Source organism: Cervus canadensis, chromosome 13 (genome assembly GCF_019320065.1).
Source record: "Cervus canadensis isolate Bull #8, Minnesota chromosome 13, ASM1932006v1, whole genome shotgun sequence".
Lineage (NCBI taxonomy): Eukaryota > Metazoa > Chordata > Mammalia > Artiodactyla > Cervidae > Cervus > Cervus canadensis.
The window spans coordinates 18,459,347-18,481,516 of record NC_057398.1 but is presented as its reverse complement, the minus strand read 5'-3'; the positions used below and the strand labels follow the sequence as shown (position 1 = coordinate 18,481,516).

The following is a 22,170-nucleotide window of genomic DNA, read 5'->3' as shown; positions in this document are numbered from 1 at the left end:
ATTTAATTGTCTAACTAGGAAAGTGGCCTGTACATTTCTTTAGAAGAAGAGGTGAGGATGGGCATGTCACCAGCAACTCTGCACTTTATGATGGGTGCGAGTACAGTCACCAAACTCTCAGCTCTGCGGGGGAAGTAGCTGTGGATACTTCCCAAGCTCTGGACACTTCTACTCTGTACCTACTAAGTTCTTGGAACTTCCCCAGTTACTGAGAATACCCAGATGGATAAAATATGATGTGTGCTCTCCAAAGACTAAAAGTCTAGCAGAAAGGATAAATTTTTAAAAAGTATAATAATCCACAGATGTACAGAACAGACATTTGGACTCTGTGGGAGAAGGTGAGGGTGGGATGTTTTGAGAGAACAGCATCAAAACATGTATATTATCTAGGGTGAAACAGATCACCAGCCCAGGTTGGATGCATGAGACAAGTGCTTGGGCCTGGTGCACTGGGAAGACCCAGAGGGATCGGGTGGAGAGGGAGGTGGGAGGGGGGATCGGGATGGGGAACACATGTGGATCCATGGCTGATTCATGTCAACGTATGACAAAAACCACTACAATACTGTAAAGTAATTAGCCTCCAACTAATAAAAATAAATGGAAAAAAAAGCAAAAAAAAAAAGTATAATAATCCAGTGCAGCATAATGTCATAAATGCTACAACAAAGGTATCAACAAAAGACTATGCTCACACAGAGAAAGAATGACTAACCATCCCTCTTAGAAAAATGACTCTTAAAAATTTACTGACTTAATTTGAACATTTAATAAACTTTGATTAGTAGGGTTAAGGTTCTAATATGCCATTTTTTTAGAAGCTCTAAGTACAGAATATACAAATTAAGAACCCCCAAAACACGTTCTGAACCTATAAGTGTTAAGGGAGAGAAGGAGTTAAACTCTGAAAATGTTTTCTTCAGCTGTGCTTCCTCAAAATTGGAGGGGCTTCTCAGTGTCCTCACAGTGCCTCAAAGGAATCATGGCGGCAAATGTACTTCAGGTCAGTAGCGTTCTTAAAAGGTTTTCTTTATCCCCCTCAAATCTCCATCAGGCTTCCACTATCTCATCCCAAACAAACATTTAGTCTAAGTAAAAACAACGTGCCTGCTATGCAAATAGATTCAAGACAGGACCGCTAGTTTTGAATCTGGTCATTAACCAGAACGATGAGCATTTAAAGTTTCTGATTCATAGGGGTATCAATAGCTTTCCTTCTAGTATGCTACTTGGGAATTCTTATCGTTACTTCTTTATGTGGTGAGTAACGTCAACAACTCTTTTGAAAGAGTGAAGCATCAAATTTTGGTACAATTTCCTCTTCATTCTCTGAAGATAGATATTTCCCTTCAATTTAGGCGAACTCAATTTCCACGTGAAAATTACAACTCATTTATTTCATGTTAACAAGTAAGAAAAGTAAAGTTCAGATAATGCAGAAAGGGTAAGAGCATCAGAAGTTCCGATTTTGTGTTTTTGCTTGTAAAGCAACAATCTTAGAAGAATACGTCACCTGCTTTAAAGCAGGACCGAATCCTTTTCTTGATTTACAGTGTTTAAAGAAAATGATTGTCCAAGAAATTTCATACATAACATATAAAATTCGAAACCTTTGTTAAATAATACAAAACGACCTTTAAAAATGTTTAAATTTTGGTAAAAAATACATAGCATAAATTTATCATCTTTACCGTCTCTAAGTATACAGCTTAGTAGTGTTAAGTGTATTCACATGGTTGTGCAACCAGTGTCCAGAAGTTTCTTATCTTGTAAAACTAAAACTCTACACCCATTTAATAAACAACTCCACATTTTTGACACCCTCCAACTCCTGACAACCACGATTCTATGAATTTGACCTCTCTTGATACCTTATATAGTGGAATCATACAGTATTTATCCTTTTGTGACTGCTTTATTTCACTTAGCAGAGTGACCTCAAGGTTCATCCATGTTCTAGCATGTGTCAGATTTTCCTTCCTTTTTAAGGCTGAATAATATTCCATTATATGTAATACCACATTTTGTGTATCCATTCATCATCAATGGACACTTAACTTAGGTGCCTTCTTCCTTTTGCTATTGTGAACAGTGCTGCTGTGAACATGGGTATACAAATATATCTTTGAAATTCAGCTTTCAATCCTTGTGGCTACAGAACCAGAAACAATTGCTGGATCATATGGTAATTCTTTGTTTAATTTTCTGAGGAACCTCCCTACTGTTCTCCATAGTGTGCCATTTTACACTCCAAAATGATTTTTAACTTGAAACTAGAGTAAATAAACTACAAAAATTAAAGTATTCAAAAGAAATAATGATATTTTGAGGAAAACTAGTAAGAACAACAACCAAAATCCATAGCTTTAGATCTGAGACACAAAACCTTGCCCTATGAACTACTTATGTGGGAGAAAGGTTATTCTTTGACACTGAATCAGACACAGATTTTTAAAATTATACACATAAAAATTTATTTTGTGCCATTTATTATCCTTCTAGAGATACCACCAAATCAGTTTCACGTTAAAAAGGAGTTCTTCAAATGAAAGTTTTAAGGATTAAATGAACACACACACATATATATGCACATACACATATATGTATATACTCCTATTATTAAAGACAAGAGAATTTACCTGATGATTTCTTCGTGATACAGAGAACTAACAACTGGCCCACCAAAACCCGTATTTGCTTCTTTTCCTTTCTTCTCTGGTGACTGTAGGGGGGAGAAGGGGAGAGAGGTAGAAAAAAGACACATGGATTGAAGCAGTGTACATTTACAGTAGTTACAAAATAATACTCTGCTAAGTGGCAACCCACTTCAGTGTTCTTGCCTGGAGAGTCCCATGGACGGTGAAGCCTGGTGGGCTACAGTCCACGGGGCCACAAAGAGTCGGACATGACTGAGCGACTTAACTAACTAAATACCTAACTAAGGAACACTTAAGTATTTGATGATCCACCATTTCTCCAAGGTCCCAAGTGACAATTTTAGGATGGCATCAGAAAGGCAAGAGGACGCTTAGGTCATCACACCAGCAGAACAAATAGCAAGCTCTAGCAAGCTAAGGTTATTCCACTATTGCCTTCTGGAGCCACCTAAAAGCCATTCCCCTAGCTGATTATATTAGCTATTTTCACTATAGAAAACACATGCATTCAGTGTGGAAAAATGAAAACAAATATGAAATATAAATACCAGACCTGAATGTGATCAGGAAAATCATATCTAAATTAACAAAATCAAAGTTCCCAAATAAGAAACTAAGCTGTAATAAAAGTTAAAATTTAACCATAAAAAATAAAGAAAATATTTTTAGGTGGCAAGAAGGGAGAGAGGAAAGGAGGTTGAGATCTAAAAAAAAAAAAAAGTAAACATATGGAAACACTTTCCAAAATCAAGTTTTAGTAGGCTCTGTTCCTCTGTGTTCTCAAAAAGCAGAAAGTTAAGATAAACTTAAAAATAAGATTCTCCCAAAACATGTATATGGAAGTAGTGAACTTGGATGTTGTAATGTTATTGCTTTAAAGATCAAACTGCAACCTGTTCAGAAGCCTGCATCTCTTGCAATATTTACAGTTTTTAGGCAGGACACCTAACAAAAATTAAAACTCTGAACCAAAGCATCATCTTAGAGTTAAAATTAAATACTTTTATTATTTAATTTGACTATAAAAATAGTTTCACGTCTGAAAAATATAGACAGTTACCCTATACATGTTTTTTTCTCCCCTCCTTACTTTAAAGAAGGGGTTTTACTTTATTGCTGTTACTTTTTTGTGTTTGCTTCTTTTGGTCTGTGAATCACAGCATTGAGAAAAAGATCTGGAGGCAGTGTATTTTCTCAGTTCTTAACATCATTAGGGGAACTAAAGTTTTAAGAAATGGTAGAAATTTTTGAGATGAAAGTGTCAGTTATCAACTAGGACAGAAACAAAAGTATAGTATCATAAACAAAAACTACCACCATGATTAAATAATAAAGTATACAAAGTTCAACAGCCTGATGCTGGCAAATAAAAAAAGAAGCACAAAGCAAATTCCAGTTCCCTCTCTTCTCTGAGGACCATTTTTTGGAGAATAAATGCTGCAGAGAATTTTCAGGATAGAGAATGTTTTCCCTTATACTAAAAAAGTATAATCCAAAGGGAGAATTTATTTAATCTAATTACATTCTAAATACATATTCCATTAGAAGAATGAAGTTGAAACATACTTAGATGCTTGCTATATGAATAACAAAATTGGAAATGAGAAAATTGGATACCAAAGGAAAAGGAGACAGAATTAAGTATAGAGTGTAATTTAACATGTCTGTTCTGTAAAAGACACTGTTAAGAGAATGAAATAACAAACCATGAACTGGGAAAAAACCTTTGCAAAATACATATCTATCAAAGGACTGGTATTTAAAATATATTTTAAAAGCTTCTTAAAACTCAGCAATAAGAAAATAGAAAACTATAGGCCCACATTGATGATGAACATTGATGTAAAAATCCTCAAGAAAATATTAGCAAACTGAATTCAACAAAACATTAAACAGAGTAAACACCATGATCAAGTAGAATTTATCCTAGGAATGCAAAGATGACTCAACACTCACAATCAATCAATGTGATATATACTACACTAACAAAATTAAGGATAAAGACCACATGATCAAAAGATGCAAAAAAGCATTTAATAAAAATTCATTAATAAAAACATCCATTAATGCTAAAAACTGAACAAAAAGGGACAGAGGAAATGTACCTTAATATAATAAGGGTCTAATAGGACAGTCCTACAACTAACATCATACTCAACAGTAAAAAGCTGAAAGCTTTACCTCTAAAATCAGGAACAAGACAAGGATGCCCATTCTTACCACTTTTATTCAACATTGTATTAGATGTCTTAGCCAAAGCAATTAGGCAAGAAAAGGAAATAAAAAGCATCCAAATTAGAAAGGAAGAAGTAAAACTATCTCCTTTCATATATAACACGCTCTTACAGGGTTTACAGAAAACCCTAAACGTACACTCCCTCCCCCAATAAACCTGTTAGATGTAATAAACGAATCCAGAAAAGTTGCAGGGTACAAAACAAACACACCAAAAGCATGTCATGTCTGTGTGAGATGAAAATTTAAGTTTTCTAATATTAAAAAGTGATGAGTGCTATAGAAAAAAAATTAGTGTGAGGAAGGTAGTTGGAATTTTAAAGGGAAGGCCTCACTGAGAAGGTCATTTCAATAAAGACATAAAGGAAGTAAACAAGTGAGTCCTGCAGTTATCTAGGGGAAACTGTTTCAGAAATAGGGAACAGCCATTGCAAAAACCCTGTGGTGAAGGTATGCTTAAAATGTTAGAGAACTTAAGTGTATATGTTCTTTGCTTAAGGTAATTAAATGTATTTTAGGAGGCAAGACTAGAAGCAAAAACACAGTTGTTCACAATACAATCACAGCTTTTATGTGTCATTCATTGAAACTCTTAATGCAGGCAAATTAGAAAAGATATCCATGGTTTACTTGGCAATTATTTGCTGTGAAAATATATACTAGTAATTAGGAATTACATGGCATTGGAAAAGGATGTGTACCTTTCTTTTTTTAGTTTTAGGTTTAAAGAAAAATAAGCAGCAAAGAATTCCCATATACCTCTCTCCCCCAATTTTCCCCTATTGTTAACATCTTACATTAGTGTGGTACATTTGTTATGATAGATGGGTCAATTTTAATACATTGTTATCAGTTAAAATAAAAACATAAGATAAATAAAAAGTTAAAATAATAAGGGGCTTCCTCTTGTGGCTCAGCTGGTAAAGAATTCACCTGCAATGTGGAAGACCTGGGTGCAATCCCTGGGTTGGGAAGATCCCCTGGAGAAGGGAAAGGGCACTCACTTCAGTATTCTGGCCTGGAGAATTCCAGGGACTGTATAGCCCATGGGGTCACAAACAGTTGGACATGACTGAGTGACTTTCACTTCACTTCATTAGTTAAAATCCATAGCTTACATTAGAGCTCACTCTTTGTTGTATATGGGTTTGACAAATGTATAATAACATGCATCTACATTACAATATCATTCAGAATAGTTTCATTGCCATAAAATTCCTATGCTTCAGTTATTCATCCTTTTGTCCATCTGAAGCCCTGGCAGTTATTGATCTTTTTACTGCCCTCATAGTTTTACCTTTTCTAGAACATCATATAGTTGCAATCATATAGTATGTAATCTTTTCTTTCACCCAGCAATATGTACTTTAAGTTCTTTCATGTCTTTTCATGGTTTGATAGCCCATTTTTTAAAAAATCAACAATTCTAGTTCTTGCAAGAAATAAATAAAAGTTGCCCTTTTAACTATTTTTATGTATAAAGTTCAATCAGTTCAGTTCAGCTGCTCAGTCGTGTCCAACTCTTTGCGACCCCATGAACCGCAGCACGCCAGGCCTCCCTGTCCATCACCAACTCCCGGAGTCCACCCTAACCCATGTCCATTGAGTCAGTGATGCCATCCAACCATCTCATCCTCTGTTGTCCCCTTCTCCTCCTGCCCTCAATCTTTCCCAGCATCAGGGTCTTTTCCAATGAGTCAGCTCTTCGCATCAGGTGACCAAAGTACTGGAGTTTCAGCTTCAACATCAGTCCTTCCAATGAACACCCAGGACTGATCTCCTTTAGGATGGACTGGTTCAATTTCCTTGCAGTCCAAGGGACTCTCAAAGAGTCTTCTCCAACACCACAGTTCAAAAGCATCAATCTTTTGCACTCAGCTTTCTTTATAGTCCAACTCCCACATCCATACATAACCATAGTGATAAAGTTCAATAGTGTTAACTATATTCTCCTCTGTGTGAAAACACAAGATTTTTCTCCAATCTTCACCATAAGAATGTGGTGGGCCCTGGGGGTCAAAAACCCATGAAAGCTGGAGGGGGGCGGGCTGGCACCTCCTAAGCCTGAGGCCCTGGAAGTTTTTAGCTTTTGAGCTAGTCCACACTCAGCCTGCAACAATTCATCAATTACCATTTAAGGGTTCATACCAATTTATGGTTCAAACAGCTTTTGTTCCTAACAAGCAGGTCTCGAGTGTGATTCTATGTATTCACCTGTCAACATTTGGGGAGTGGAACTTTGCCCTGTGAGCTCAAATCTCAGATGAATCTAAGAAAGTCCATGATTTGCAGTTTGGTCATATTTTTGTTGTTGTTGAAGACAGGAGACCTGATTTCCAAGCTCTTCAAATGTCAGAGCTGAAACTGGAAGTTCAATTATCTTCTGAAGAAATTTTAAAATGAAAATAAGTTTCTATCTGATCTGCTTTTCCTTTTGCTGAGGAAGTTCCTCTATTGTAGTGCATGTCAATCAGCAATGAATCATCCCTGCTTTTATTTGTCTCAAAAGTCTTTATTTTTTCTTCTTTTTTGTATTGACATGAGATTCACGTAACATAAAATAAACCATTAAAAAATATAATTGAGGACTTCCCTGGTGGTACAGTGGATAAGAATTCACCTGCCGATGCAAGGGACACGGGTTTGATCCCTGGTCCAGGAAGATTCCACATGCCACAGGAGAGCTAAACCTGTGCATCACAACTACTGGGCCTGCGTGCCTCAACTACTGAAGCCCATGCGCCTAGAGCCTGTGCTCAGCAACTAGAGAGCAATGAGAAGCCACCACAGTGCGAAGCCGCTGCACCACAACTAAGAGCAGCCCCTACTTGCTGCAACTAGAGAGAGCCCACACAAAGCAACAAGGACCCAGTGTGGCCAACAATAAATGCAATCTTTAAAATATACACAATTTAGTGGCATTTAGTATAATACGTTCACCATGTTGTGCAACACCATCTCTATTTAGTTTCAAAACATTTCCGTCATATGAAAAGAAAACATCGAGCCTATTAAGCAATCACTTTCATTCATCTTCCTCTGAACCCTGGCAACCACCAATCAGCTTCATTGACCCATTCTGGATACTTCATGTCAATGGAATCACACAATATGTGATCTTTTGTGCCTGGCTTCTTTAATTCAGCATAATGTTTTTGATGCGCATCTACATTAGAGCATGTATCAATATTTTATTCCTTTCTATGGCTGAGTAATACTCTAATGTATATATTCCATATTCTATATCCATTTATCAGTTGATGGACATCTGGATTACTTGTATCTTTTGGCTATTATAGTGCTATGAATATTTGTGTACAACTATTTCAGTATCCGTTTTCAATTCTTTTGGGTTCATACGTAGGAGCAGAATTGCTGAGCCCTCCATAGCAAAGAATTACTTGGCCCCAAATGTCAGTAAGGCTAAAAAGCGCTGGTTTATGATTTCATCAAATGTTTAAAATTTTCAACCATTACTTATTACATATTTTTTTCCTGTCTTCTCTTCCTCTTCTTTATGGAATTCCAATTATATTTATATTTGTTCAGTCTTTTTATGCTCTGTTCATTTTTATGTTTCATTTGCTGCATCTTCAAGTTCACTGATCTGTTCTTATGCAATGTCTAATTGGCTATTAAGTCTTTCCAATGTATTTTTCATTCAAATATTAATCCTCATCTCTAGAAGATTCAGTTGGGTCTCTTTGTGTCTTCCATATCTCTATTGTGTTCATGTTTCCTCTATTTTCTTGAATATATAGAATATACTTATAACTGCTGTTTTTCATCTCTATCTTTTCTGTGTCTGCTTTCACTGACAGGATTTTCTCCTGCTTATGGATATTTTCCTTCTACTTTTGCATGTTTGAAAGACTTTTACTGTAGGATAGGTATTGTAAATTCTGCACTCTTGTTTGCTAGATTCTGTTGTGTTCCTTTAAATTCTGTTAGACTTTGTGTGGGTATTAATTCAGTTACATGGAATCAATTTGATCCTGTCAAGTCTCATTTTTAAGCTTCGTTAAAGCAAGGGAAGAGCAACCTTTAATCTAGAGCTTAATTTAGCCCCAGTACCGAAATGAAATCCTTCCGAGACTTCTATCATATGCCCCATGTATTACATTTTCTTTCTACTCTGACCAATAAGAAACAGAATAGTCTCAGTTATATGTCAACTCCAGGAATTCTTCAGCTTGCTGCTTTCTTGTACTTCACTCTCCAGCCTGTTAGTTTCCTCTCACATATACACAGATTAGTATTCCGCCAGAGTGACTCCTCTGTAGATCTCTGGAACTCCCCCTTTCCTTGTGAGAACATCTTCTCTAGTATTTGGCCCTGTATATTCATTCCTGCTCAAGTTTGCAAGGTGGCCAATCTCTTCTGGATCCCCCCTCCCTGCAATGAAATTGCTTCCAAACAATAAGGTGAGGAAATTGTAGGGCTTACTTTTTCTCCTCTATAAGTTTCACACTACTTTCAGTGCAATGTCTGAAAATCATCATTTTGACTATTGTGTCGTTTTCTTCCTGTTTTAGACAAAAGGGTAAATCTTGTCCCTATGATACCAACACACCCAAGAGCAGAAGTCCCTAAAACATTAAAAAAACAGCATACTATTCCATGAAGTAATGTACCATAATTTACTTAATCATTATCTGACAACTGTCTATTTAGATATTTTCACTTTTTCATTGATAAACAAAGGTATAATAAGTACCTTTGTACATAAAGCATAATATAGTTTTAATTAAAATCTTTAGGGGAAAAAACTGATTCCATAAATCTGAATATAGTACATTCTAAATATGTTTATTCCTGGGATTAATTCTTTTTTTCTGATGCAACTGCACAAAGCACATAGAACACTGGTGACAATTTTTGGAGGGTGGGGTGGAAAATTATATTTTAGGCAAAAATAATTTTTTAAAAATAATCTGCCATTATCAGATTGAATTCAGAATAAAGCTGCCAAAGACGCATTAGTTTTCTTCTCCAGCCACTTCATCTATAAGATGGGCTAAACTCTGGCTACTTTACCCTCTTAATTTCCACTCCAATGAAATGCTTCTCATAGAGGCTTAAGAAGTTTATTCCATTTCTCTCTACTCAAAATCCATTAAGTTATTTTTATGTTGCATCAGCAGTTAAAGAAAGAGACTCCAATTTGGCAGCCAATAGGATAAAATTTGCCAATTCTTCTATTGCCTCAGACTATATTATTTGAGACACTGAAACGCTCCTTCACTCAAAGGGGAAAGGATAAGTTGTAGGCTGAATCTTTATCACGTGTTTAGATTCTACCTTAGTCAGTTACTGGGTGAAGATTTAAAACCCTGTGAAACTTTCTTTGCTATCTGAAAAATAACTATTCCAAAAATTATCAGGCTGATTTGTATAAGAAGGGGGTTTCCTGATTTCATGTGCTACCTTTCTTGGTTTCTGTTTCTATCACTTTGCTTATTTTGTTTATAAGTCCAGCTATAAGAATTTGAGTATCAATCTCTCTGCCTCAGTTTCCTCATTTATAAAAATAAAAGTAATAGTATCTATCTCATTTGGGTGTTTTCAAGATTTAAAATATATATGTAAAACAGAACAGTGTCCAGCACAAAGCAGACACTACATAAGTGTTAACTGATGTAATCATTATTATTATTAGTTACAAAACGGCCATTTCCCATGTCTCAGCAGCACAGATATAAGATATTTTGATGTGGTGACAAACAACATGGAACCATGAATCTTTATCTAATAGCTTTAAAATTCTGATTCTCCCTGTAAAACAACAAATCCCCAAACCAACTACTAACACTGTCATGAAGAAAAAAAAAAAAAAGGAAACAAGGACTTGAGGAGTATCCTCCATGTGCTTCACACTTTTATATATTATCTAATTCCAACTTCAAAACAATTCTATAAAACTGATATTTTTATTGTATCTCTTTTAATCTAAGACATCATTATAAGAACCATTATTTTCTGTAATGCTAAGACAGAAAATACAGCCAGTTATAGTACACCATCCATTTTATAACATAACCATAATTAATAAATGTTAAAAACTGAATAAATGACTGCCTTATATTTGATAAAATATATCTCCATTTTACAGATTAGAAAACTGAAGAGAGGTGAAATACCCAATGCCATATAGTAAGTGCAGAACTGAGTTCCAAACCAAGATCTTTTGGGATCCAAAGACTATGCTCTTTCTATTACACTATACTACCTCTCTAAGCTACTTTGGAAACTCTTACCAAATATTCTGAATTAAAACTTCATTCTATCTCAAGTGTATATTTAAAAGATTCTTAAATACTTTATCAGTTCAAAAGGAAACTTTAAAATTTAAATAAACATGTAACTCTTTAACATTGAGGCTGATTTATTATGTATACTATACACAATTTAATCAAGTAGACCAATAAGATAGTTCCAAGCCCTTAAAAAGAACACTTTCCTAATAATCCTTTTAAGGTAGTCACTGTAATTTTTTCCCTGAAACATGAAGTTACTCATTTTCACATACAAAAGTAAGAATGTTAATCTCACCTTAGCTATTACCTGTCATTAAGAGCACCTTAAAAAAAACTTCACCATGAAAATATTGCTGGTTGTTTTTCATAACAGTAATACTTTAAAATTCCTCAGGAAAGATAAAGTCCATAAATCTAGGTTTTTTCATCTTAGCTTCTCTTAAAATTATAAATATATATAAAATTATGGATAGGTTTTAAAATTGATGGTGTACTATAATTGGCTATGTTTCCTGTCTTAGAAATTACAAAAAATAATGGTTCTTGTAATGATGAAAAAATTACCTTCAGGATATTGTAGCTAACTTTCTAGAAATGTAACAGTGGTCAAGATTTAAATGTTTTTTGGAAAATTATTCTGAATACAGCATTTATCATACTACGTAGAAATAACTTTCTTTATATGATGTCATGTTAAAAAACATTAAGATCCAATGGATGGACAGACCACTGTTATGCACAGACAACAATTAGTATTTGAAATAACACAGGTCAGTTTAGGAGTTTATTTACATACATACACATAAATATTAGTAATGTCATATCACTACTTGAAAAAAAAATTCGGCATTCATAATCATTTAAGAAAAATGCACATTAACACAACAATGAGCAAAAGATTTTAAGCTAAGTCCCTTGGGATAACAAAATTATCAAAATTGGTAAAATTGTAGTGAAACAAGTACCCCATACTAAGTTAATGGCCCTAATGCTCTTGTAAAATGATGTTAATCTTTTGGAAAGCAATATTGCAATCCTATCAAGACGTATAAAAATAGTAGAATGATTTTTATTATTTTAAGCATTAATATAGCTTCTGGATATCATAAGATAAAAATAAAATTCTAAATTATAGTAACTTTGTATAGATTTCAACCATAATCCTTCCTGTTACTCATTTTTACATGAAATCAGTATTCTTGAATTTTTAAGATAAGAAATGTGAATCAGGATACTGTTTTGAGGATAAAATTCCCTTTTCTGTTATTTTCATGAAGTAATTAAAAATCTGGCCCTAGGATACTTTTAAGATCACTTGGTTCTGATCTCCTCTTCCACTCTTCTCTGGTTTCTCTTTCCTTGTGTCTTCATTGTCCTTGTCCTGCTTGACTTTGATTAAATTTTCTACAGATTTCTCTCAGTGTGAGGTTTTCTACTGGAAAGAGAATTTTGGCTGGTTCATTTTGGAACTCAAGAGCTCCAACCAGCTCTAGAGAACCTTACCATGAACCCCCTATACTCTTCACCTGGGGGCAATTTTAGGCTTCTACCATTCTCAGGTCAGACAGACTCACTAGTGTTTCCTTCTGCTTCCTCCTACAGAGATGCCAATGCTACACAGATCTTGGAGCTGTTTATAGAAGAAGAAGGTGAAAGTCATTCAGTCGTGTCTGACTCTTTGCAACCCCATGAACTATATAGTCCAAGAAATCCTCCAGGCCAGAATACTGGAGTGGGTAGCCTTTCCCTTCCCCAAGGAATCTTCTCAACCCAGGGATCGAACCCAGATCTCCCGCATTGCAGGTGGATTCTTGACCAGCTGAGTCCCCACAAGGGAAGCCCATGAATCCTGGAGTGGGTAGCCTATTCCTTCTCCAGGGGATCTTCCCGACCCAGGAGTCAACCGGGGTCTCCTGCATTGCAGGTGGATTCTTCACCAGCTGAGCTATCAGGGAGTTGTTGATAGTCTGTCTCTAGGGTCTCTGACCAACTAGTTTTGTTACCCAAGAGCTTTTGGTTATGCTATCCTACTTATTCTACTAAGGACTGGGGAAAATTCAGAAACCATGCTACAAGCGCTGCCATCTTCCCAGAATTCCAATAACCCTGAATGATTTTTGACAGAAAGTATAAATGGAAATATACAAATGAATAGATTAGTATGGCTAAACTAAATGTATTTCCATTCCATCCTCTTTTCCATTACTTTTGCCTCCATTCAACCAACTATCTTAATAAGATGGATGATTTCATGAAGGAGAGCTACAGAGACTGATAAAGCAAGACAAGTTTAGTGAATATGGTCTTTATAGATGGTAAAGGAATGAACAACTCAGATAATTGGAAGAAAAAATTCCTATTCATTTCTCCTTGATGTTATTCTGCAACATATTTTGGGTCAGAGACTGTTACTTAAGATACTTTGTGATTATTATAGGGCATCTAAAATATACTCTCCGAGGAAATTCTTCTTTATTTTTCTATGCTCCATGTACTGTAGTCCTGAGATAAACTGTCTGCCTGTTTTTAGCTTCTACTTAAATAAGAAGAGTAGTGGTATATAGGCCAAGGAAATTTTTGAGTCTTTCTTTTCATTCATCAACATGCTGCTTGATAAAACAAGAACAAATTCCTCCTTTTTTTTTTCCTCAAGTGTAAAGCCAGAGAATCCACTAAAAGTGAAGAATATTTCTGGATATTTATCCTTAATAAGTTTCTTCTTGAGTGGTTTTTTTTTTTAATTCCCAAGGGACATACTAATATAAGTTCCCATTTCAAGAAGCTACAAAAAGAATGAAAATTAAATTTAAAGAATATCTAAAGAAATATAAAAATAAGGGGAAAAGCCAATGTAATAGAAAACAGATGTTCATGGAGAAAAATTAATAAAGCCCATAACTGGGTTTTTTAAAAGATTAGAAAAATTTTAGCAAGAATGATGAAAAATGATAAAAGCCAAAAGATCAATGTTAGGAATGAAAAAGGGACATCAGGACATATCTGAAAGAATCAAAAATTAACATGTAAATCTTATGAGAAACTTTAGCCAAATAAATTATTTGGAAAAAATAGACCAATTTCTCAGAAAAAGAATACAGTTTACCAAAGCTAAGTGAGTAAGAGATAGAACATCTGAATAGTTGTGTGTCTATTAAATAAATTGAATCTTTAATCAAAAATCTTACTGCAAAGAAAACCTCAGGCCCAGATAGCTTCACTATTACATTCTTTCAATCATTTAAGTAAGAAATAATGCCAGTCTTACACAAACTTTTCGGGAAAACAGAAAAAGAGAGAACACTTCCCATTTCTTTTTATAAAACCAGAATAACTGACACTTAAGCCTGGCAAGAGTGCTACAAACAAGGAATATACAAGATAATTGCTCTCATTTAACACAGGTGAAAAAAATTCTTAAAAATACATTAACAACAGACTCACAGATAGAGAACAAATTTGTGGTTGCCAAGAGGAGGGAGTCGGGGAGGACTGGATTGAGAGTTTAGGATTTAGCAGATGCAAACTATACAGAGAATGGACAAACAACAACGTCCTACTGTACAGTACAGAAAACTATGTTCAGTATCCTATAATAAACCATAATGGAAAAGAATAAAAAAACAAAGTAATTCACTCCTTTACCAATTTAAAGTCCAAACGTCTCCTTTCACAATACACAAAACTTTTACTACAGTATTTAAAACTGTAACCCAATATCCTCTTCATTGTATACTCCTATCCTTGTCTCCCTGTGGTAGAATTTAACCTCCACAAGGGCAAAGGTTTCTGTCTATTTTTGCTCACTGATATATTCTAGGAAATTAGAATAGTGCCTGTCAGGTTGTTGTTTAGTTACTAAGCTTTGTTTGATTTTTTTGCAACCCCATGGACTGTGGCCTGTCGGGCTCCTCTGTCCATGGGATTTCCCAGGCAAGAATACTGGAGTGTGTTGCCATTTCCTTTTCCAGAGGATCTTCCTGACCCAGGGATTGAACCCAGGTCTCTTGCATTGCAGGCAGATTCTTTACCAATTGAGCTACCATAGAAGGCACTTATTTGTTGAATGTATGAATAAATGATTTAAAATAAGTCAAATAAGGTAGATACTCACATGAGTGAAATTTAGCTAAGTGTAGATTTTAGAATGACAGACTATTCAAATCCTACTTTACCACTTATTAGCTGTGTAACTTCAAGATGGGTTATTAATTTCCCTAAGCTTCAGTTTTCTTGTCTAGAAAATGCAGATAATAATAGCGTCTTCTTTATAGGGTTTTAGTCAGTGAGGACTAAATAGAATAATGTATCTAAAGGATTTAGCATAGTGCATGGCTCATAGTAAAATCTCAGGAAATACAGCTAATAATTTTTTTCCTGTCTTAATCTTACTTCAGTTAAATAAACAAACAATAAAATTTACAGCACTGTGTTAGTTTCAGGTGTATGGCAAAGTGATTCAGTTATCTACATATGTATTTCTTCAGATTCTTCTCCATTATATGTTATTATATATACTGAATATAGTTTCCTGTGCTACACAGTAAATCCTTGTTGTTTTTCTATTTTATACATAGTAATGTGTATCTGATAATCTCATACTCCAAATTTATCCCTCCCCTTCTCTCCTCTTTGGCAACCAAAGGCTTGTTTTCTAAGTCTATGAGTCTGTTTCTGTTTTGTAAATAAGTTCATTTGTATTAATTTTTTTAGATTCCACATATAAGTGATATCATATAATATCTCCTTTCTCTGTCTGATTTACTTCACTTGGTATGATAATCACTAGGTCCATCTATGATGCACAAATGGCATTCTTTTATTCTTCTTCATGGATGAGTAGTATTCCATTGTATATATTTACCATATCTTCTTTATCCATTCCTCTGTCAATGGACATATAGGTTGCTTCCATGTCCTGACTATTGTAAATAGTTCTGTAATGAACACTTTTCAAATTAAAAGATCAAATGTATCTTTTCAAATTAAGAGTTTTCATCTTTTCTGGATATATGCCTAGGACTGGGATGACTGGATCATATGGTAACTCTATTTTCATTTTTTTAAGGAACTTCCATACTATTCTCCATAGTAGCTGCACCGATTTACATTCATACCAATTTACATTCCCATCAATAGTACAGGAGAGTTTCCTTTTCTCCACAACCTCTCCAGCATTTATGCTAATAATTATTTTCATTATTATTGAGTATCTTAACCAAAAGGCATATATAAATGGATCAATACTCTCCAAAGCGGCAAAGTCAGTCTCTGACCCTATCCATATTATATACCACTTTCATTAATAGTTGACTCAAGGTACAAAAAAGAATGCTAATCAAATTTCCTGATGAAAGGATCATCAAACCTAGATGACACATTCATGACCCAAAAGAGTATCTTAATGTTGGAATAATATGATAAATCAAATAAATGGAATATGAGTACACATAAGGTAATAAACTTAGTACAGAATAGATATTACATAACAGAATGTGTGAAAAAAAAAAGATTTGGGATTTTAGTTTCCTGAAAGTTACAAAATTTACATTGTAATGTGGCTGCCAAAAATGTTTAAATAATTTTAAGTTACATCCATAAAAGACAAGTATTCAAATAAGAGAAAAGTTCTATTCTATAGAATCAAATAGAATACAGTCATATAGAAACAGCCTGTTCAATTCTAAAGCCAGAATGAAAGGGAAGTTATTAGAAACTAAAACTTGTTCACACAAGAGTGACTGGGATGGTGGTGCAACTTGATGGTGATGGGAGTGAAGAAGAATGTTAGAAATTAGTAATATCTAGCCTGACAAAGAGGAGACTTGAAAGTTGTCTTAAAATAATGAAGGACTGTTATGTAGATGAAGATTTGGACTTATTATATGTAGGGCTAGAAAGCAAAAATAGAACAGATTAGAAAGCAACAGTAACAACAACCACAAAAAAACAGATTTTGGCCCAATACAGAAAGGAGCATCTAATAATTAGAGTTTAAAAAAATTGGGCCAACTTTTTTACAAATAGTATATTCCCATCACTAGTAGTCTCCTGAAAGTGAAAGTTGCTCAGTCATGTCCAACTCTTTGCGACCCCATGGACTATAGTCCATGGAATTCTCCAGGCCAGAATACTGGAGTGGGTAGCCTTTCCCTTCTCCAGGGGATCTTCCCAACCTAGGAATTGAACCGGGGTCCCCTGCATTGCAGGCGGATTCTTTACCAATTGAGTTATCAGAGAAGCCCAAGAATCTAAAAGACTGTGTGTTAGAATAACTTGGAGACAGAAGATTAGCCTAGACAACCACTAACATTCTAAGATTACAGCCCTTAAATAAGTGAAGAAACATAAATATGATAATAAAAAAAGACAATATACAAATGGCCAAAAAGCACATGAAAAGACACTCAACATCATTAATCATCAGGGAAATGCAACTCAAAACCACAATGGGATACAACTTCACACTTATTAGGATGCCTGTAATCAAAAAGACAGAAAACGATGAGTGTTGACAAGGATGTAGAGGAAACCAGAACCCTTACAAACTGTTGATGGGAATACAAAATGTTGTAGTCACTTTGGAAAAAAGCCTGGCAATTTCTCATAACCATGAGTAATGAAGGCATATGTCCACACAAAAACTTGCACACAAATGTTCTTAGCAGCCTTATTCACAATAGCCAATAAGCAGAAACAACCCAGATGTCCACCAACAAATGAAAAGATAAACAAAATGTGGTATATCCATACAATTGAGTATTATTTGGCCATAAAAAGGAATGAAGTGCTAATACATGCTACAACTTGGAAGAATCTTTGGTCTTCCATGCCAAACTAAATGAAAAAAGCCAGTCACAAAAGACCACATATAATATGATTCCATTTATTTGAAATGTCCAGAATAGGCAAATCTATAGGGACATAAAGTATATTACTGGTTGCTTAGGGCCAAAGGAAATTGGGAAATTGAGACTGGTAGCTAAAGGGTATAGAGTTTCTTTCTGAGGTGATGAAAATGTTCTAAAATTGATCATGGTAATGGTTTTACAACTTCATAAATATGCTAAAAACCATTGAACACTTCAAATAGGTGAACTGTATAATATATGAATTATGGTGTATGTCAATTTTTTTTAAAAAGGCACCCAAGATAGCACAAAGTTTCAAGATAGTAAGTGAAGACATAAACACTCTATACCCTAATTAACCTCTAAATTCATCACATTAATTATCACAATGATTAAATATAATGACAATCTTGGGAGGTGAGGAAAATGATAAAATGTTTAGTACATTATGTTTAAAGAGACTAAGAAACATGATTATATTAGAAAGAGTTTTACCTAAAAATGTTTAAAGGTTAGCTATTTTAAAGAATACATTTGGTTATCTGAAAAATTCACCCAGGTAGAATAGCTCATGCCCAGATCTGAAATCAAAGAGGCACTGGTATAGACTAGGCAATCTCCAATCTAAAACCACTAGATTACGATTTTAACCTATTACTACAATCACAAAAATCAAAGTTATTCTAGACTGTATAGAGATTTAACTGGTACACATACTCTCAACAAAGGTAACACCAATTTAGGGTTATATTTCCTGAACTGTGGCCAATATGGTACCAATGCATAAAGGAAATGTATTCATAATTAATTGGAAATATAATTACAATCAATGAAACTTCAAATCTTTTTATTATTCTTTTGTCTTGATTACCATCAAGACTTATTCAGGTCAGTCTTCTAAAATATAAAAAGGTAATGTAATTTTATAGTTTAAAATTTTCAAAGGAGATATAAGCAAAACCTTCAAAAAGTTTCAGAAACTCTTCACATTTTCTAACTCTATATCAAGGCATGACCTGACTGCCCCCAGGGAAAGAAACCTGGGCAGACAGTAATTGTATTTGACAGCAGCAATTACATGCAAGGTTGGAGATTAGAAGACCATTAATGTGTATGCAATAATTGCTCTGGTATTTTCTGTTACTATGGAGAGTCAGTTTGAAGAGAAGACATGGTAAACCTTACCTTGGATACATCTGATCCAGGAATTCTGCCCTAAGAAAGCAGGTGAATAGTGAGCACACTGGTTATAGTCGCAACAGGCATGCACGACATTCTTCTGTTAAGAATGATATAGGAAAAACTAATATGTAATTCTAAAAGATATTTCCACCTATGTTGTTGTTGTTTAGTCACCAAGTCATGTCTGACTCTCTGTGACCCCATGAACTGTAGCCCACCAGACTCCTCTATCCATGGGATTTCCCAGGCAAGAATACTAGAGTGGGTTGTCATTTCCTTCTCTAGGGGATCTTCACAACCCAGGGATTGAATCCACGTCTCCAGGTAGATTCTTTACCACTGAACCACCAGGAAGCCTCATTTCAACTAAATATGAAGAATATTAGAAAGACTCACACAATGAATATGACTAAATGTTGATCTTCAGCAAGAGTCCAAATAAATTATTTTTCATAACATCACATGATAACAAAAGCTTACTCAGTATTTGGAAACTATATCAAACAGAGAACCTTAAAACCTGGAAACTCAGGAAACATCATAAAGACAGCAAAAATATCCAGTTTATCCTAAGAACAGTAATCGGAAGCTGGTAGACTAAACACACACCCTTGATTCCTTCTCCCTCCATTTAACATACTGAAACAACTACAGTAAATCTGGAAGAAATTATGGTACACCTAAAGCGAGACGGTGCAGGGCAAGAGAGCCACGGGCGCAAAGGTTGGAACAGAAATTTACCCTGGCAGTAAAACTAAACATTCAGGGGCCCAACCACCTGATAAAGATGAAAGAAAGATTCCCTTAGCAAGAAGAGAGGGATCACACCCACCACATGCTGTACGGGCCTATACATGGTGAATCCCGCTTACTCTGGCAGTCCTAACCCAGCCTGGTAGACTATATCTCTTTGACAGGGACCTACCATTTCCCAGAAGTCTCCTAAGAAAGGTCTCTCTCATTCCATCTCACCTTGTCTTAGTAGAAAGATCAAAGCTCACTGGCCTACTGGACTAGAAAAAAGATTACATCTGCTTTGCCTGTCAGTCTATTATTGCTCAAAAGACCTTGATAATCAGATCAGTGCTAAGGAAACCTAAAATCAGTAGTCAGAGAAAAATTACAAGCATTTAAGGAGAGGGAGAAGTTAAGATGAATCAGAATGAATGGCTTCTTTTGAGGTAGGCAAAATTAGTTGAAGGAACAAAAGAGAGCTTTCATACAATAAAATATAAGGACACAGACATACATGAACACTGGAGGTATTATTTCATAAAAGTCTACTAACATGCCAGTTTAATATATCTTTCCTGCAGCATGGTTCAAAATAACCCTTCAATGAATAAGCATGACTCCACAACTGAAATGTTTTCAAAAAGACAATGAAAAAATACACCCAATTGTTAGAACCATCTTAAAAAAGCACACATGTCATAATCTGAGGCATAATTTATGTTAATAAATATCCCCAACTTTCTTCTGTGTTGAGTTCAACTCAAAACAGTAACTACTTTTAAGCACTTACTCTCTTATCACTGAAAGGTATATTAATTAACTGCTATCAGAACAGTATTATTAAGGATTTAGGCTATGTTGCCACACAAAAGGTAAGAAACAATATACACCAAATAAGATCAAATATTAAAATGTACACAAGAAACAATAAATGTGATAAGTTTATAGAAAGAGGGAAATTAGTAAGGACTGAGCTTCATGAAATAAACAGGAATTGATCAGGATTAAAAAAAAAAAAGGTAGAAATGGTTAAAAAGAGGCATGTCAAGAAGGGCAATAGGAAAGAAAGGCATAATAACTTCACTATATTTGAGGGACGATGAGGAGGCATGTCAGATGGAAGTCAGGTTTATAGTGGGTAAAGTTAGAGATAAATCTGAGGGAGTTGGGGACAGAGTTACAAGTTACAAAGGATTAGAAAGTAAAAAATTAAAAACTGAGCTATTTGAGCTAATAGTTTCTAAGAAGTTTGGAATAAAATTGGCTTTTCTCATTTTCCTGTTACCCTTCATTATAAAGAGAAACACATGTTTTAAAATGTTTGAAACATATGTATAAAATTGTTCTTCATATGTAATACAATCACATTTAGAAGGTACCAAATTTTAAAACATATAGCTTCAAACCCTCTAGTAAAAATAATTATAGTTTTCAGAATCTCTGTAGTATAACCACTAAAAGTAATTCATATCATAAAATTAAAAAGTTATTTGTGACATTAATACACTGAGTGAAAGTTCATCAGGCAATCTAGTAGTGTAACAAAGAGCTTAAGATATTACAGTTATTCAAGAGAAATTTCTAATATTTTAATAATTTGGCTATAGAGCACCTTAATATTTATAATTTTGAATGTATGGTCAATAATCTTAACTTTTTGCACTTTCTCCATAACTATAATTACTGTTCTATTTCCTAACATTTCCTCCAGTTTTATCTGTACAGTTTGTTAAGGGTATTCTTGGATATTGGGGAAATCATTTATAAAGCCAGAGACTGAAATGTTCAATCCTAGTTTAGCTAAGGAGATCCAGCTCAAACTAGCTAGAACTCACAAACAGCTAATGAAAGCAGATGACAACAGGGATATGAGAAGACTGGTCCTTTGTGACTCTTCTATTCCCAATAGAAAGCTCTGTTAGGGATCTCCCTAATAGCTGTTAGTACAAGTTAAAAGTGTTCTCACACATTCATTTTAGTTTAACTGTAACACACAGAATAAGGGGGGGTTGGCACTCCATCTGGTAATATATGTGCAATGCCAAGATCCTCAAGTTCCAAGGGGAAGAGGAAAAAACAAGTCAATTTTGATTTAATTCATAAACTCCTCTTATTGAGAATTCTATGAAATGAGGGATGCTTGCACAAGGAAAGGATTATTATGTATCTAGCTGTATTTATACAACACTTAAAAATTTTACAAAAGGAAAAATCAAACACACACAAATATTGAAACCTGGTGAATTGCATGTG

At 34.7% G+C, this 22,170-nt stretch overlaps 1 protein-coding gene across 1 annotated transcript in view; it reads right to left on the bottom strand.

Moving 5' to 3' along the window:
• ACBD6 (acyl-CoA binding domain containing 6) overlaps positions 1-22,170 on the bottom strand; it is a 194,559-nt gene that overhangs the window by 131,808 nt on the left and 40,581 nt on the right. Inside the window, exon 4 of the mRNA XM_043485031.1 lies at positions 2,643-2,725. Within this exon, the coding sequence (XP_043340966.1) occupies positions 2,643-2,725 (83 nt within the window). The remainder of the gene's footprint in view (positions 1-2,642; positions 2,726-22,170) is intronic.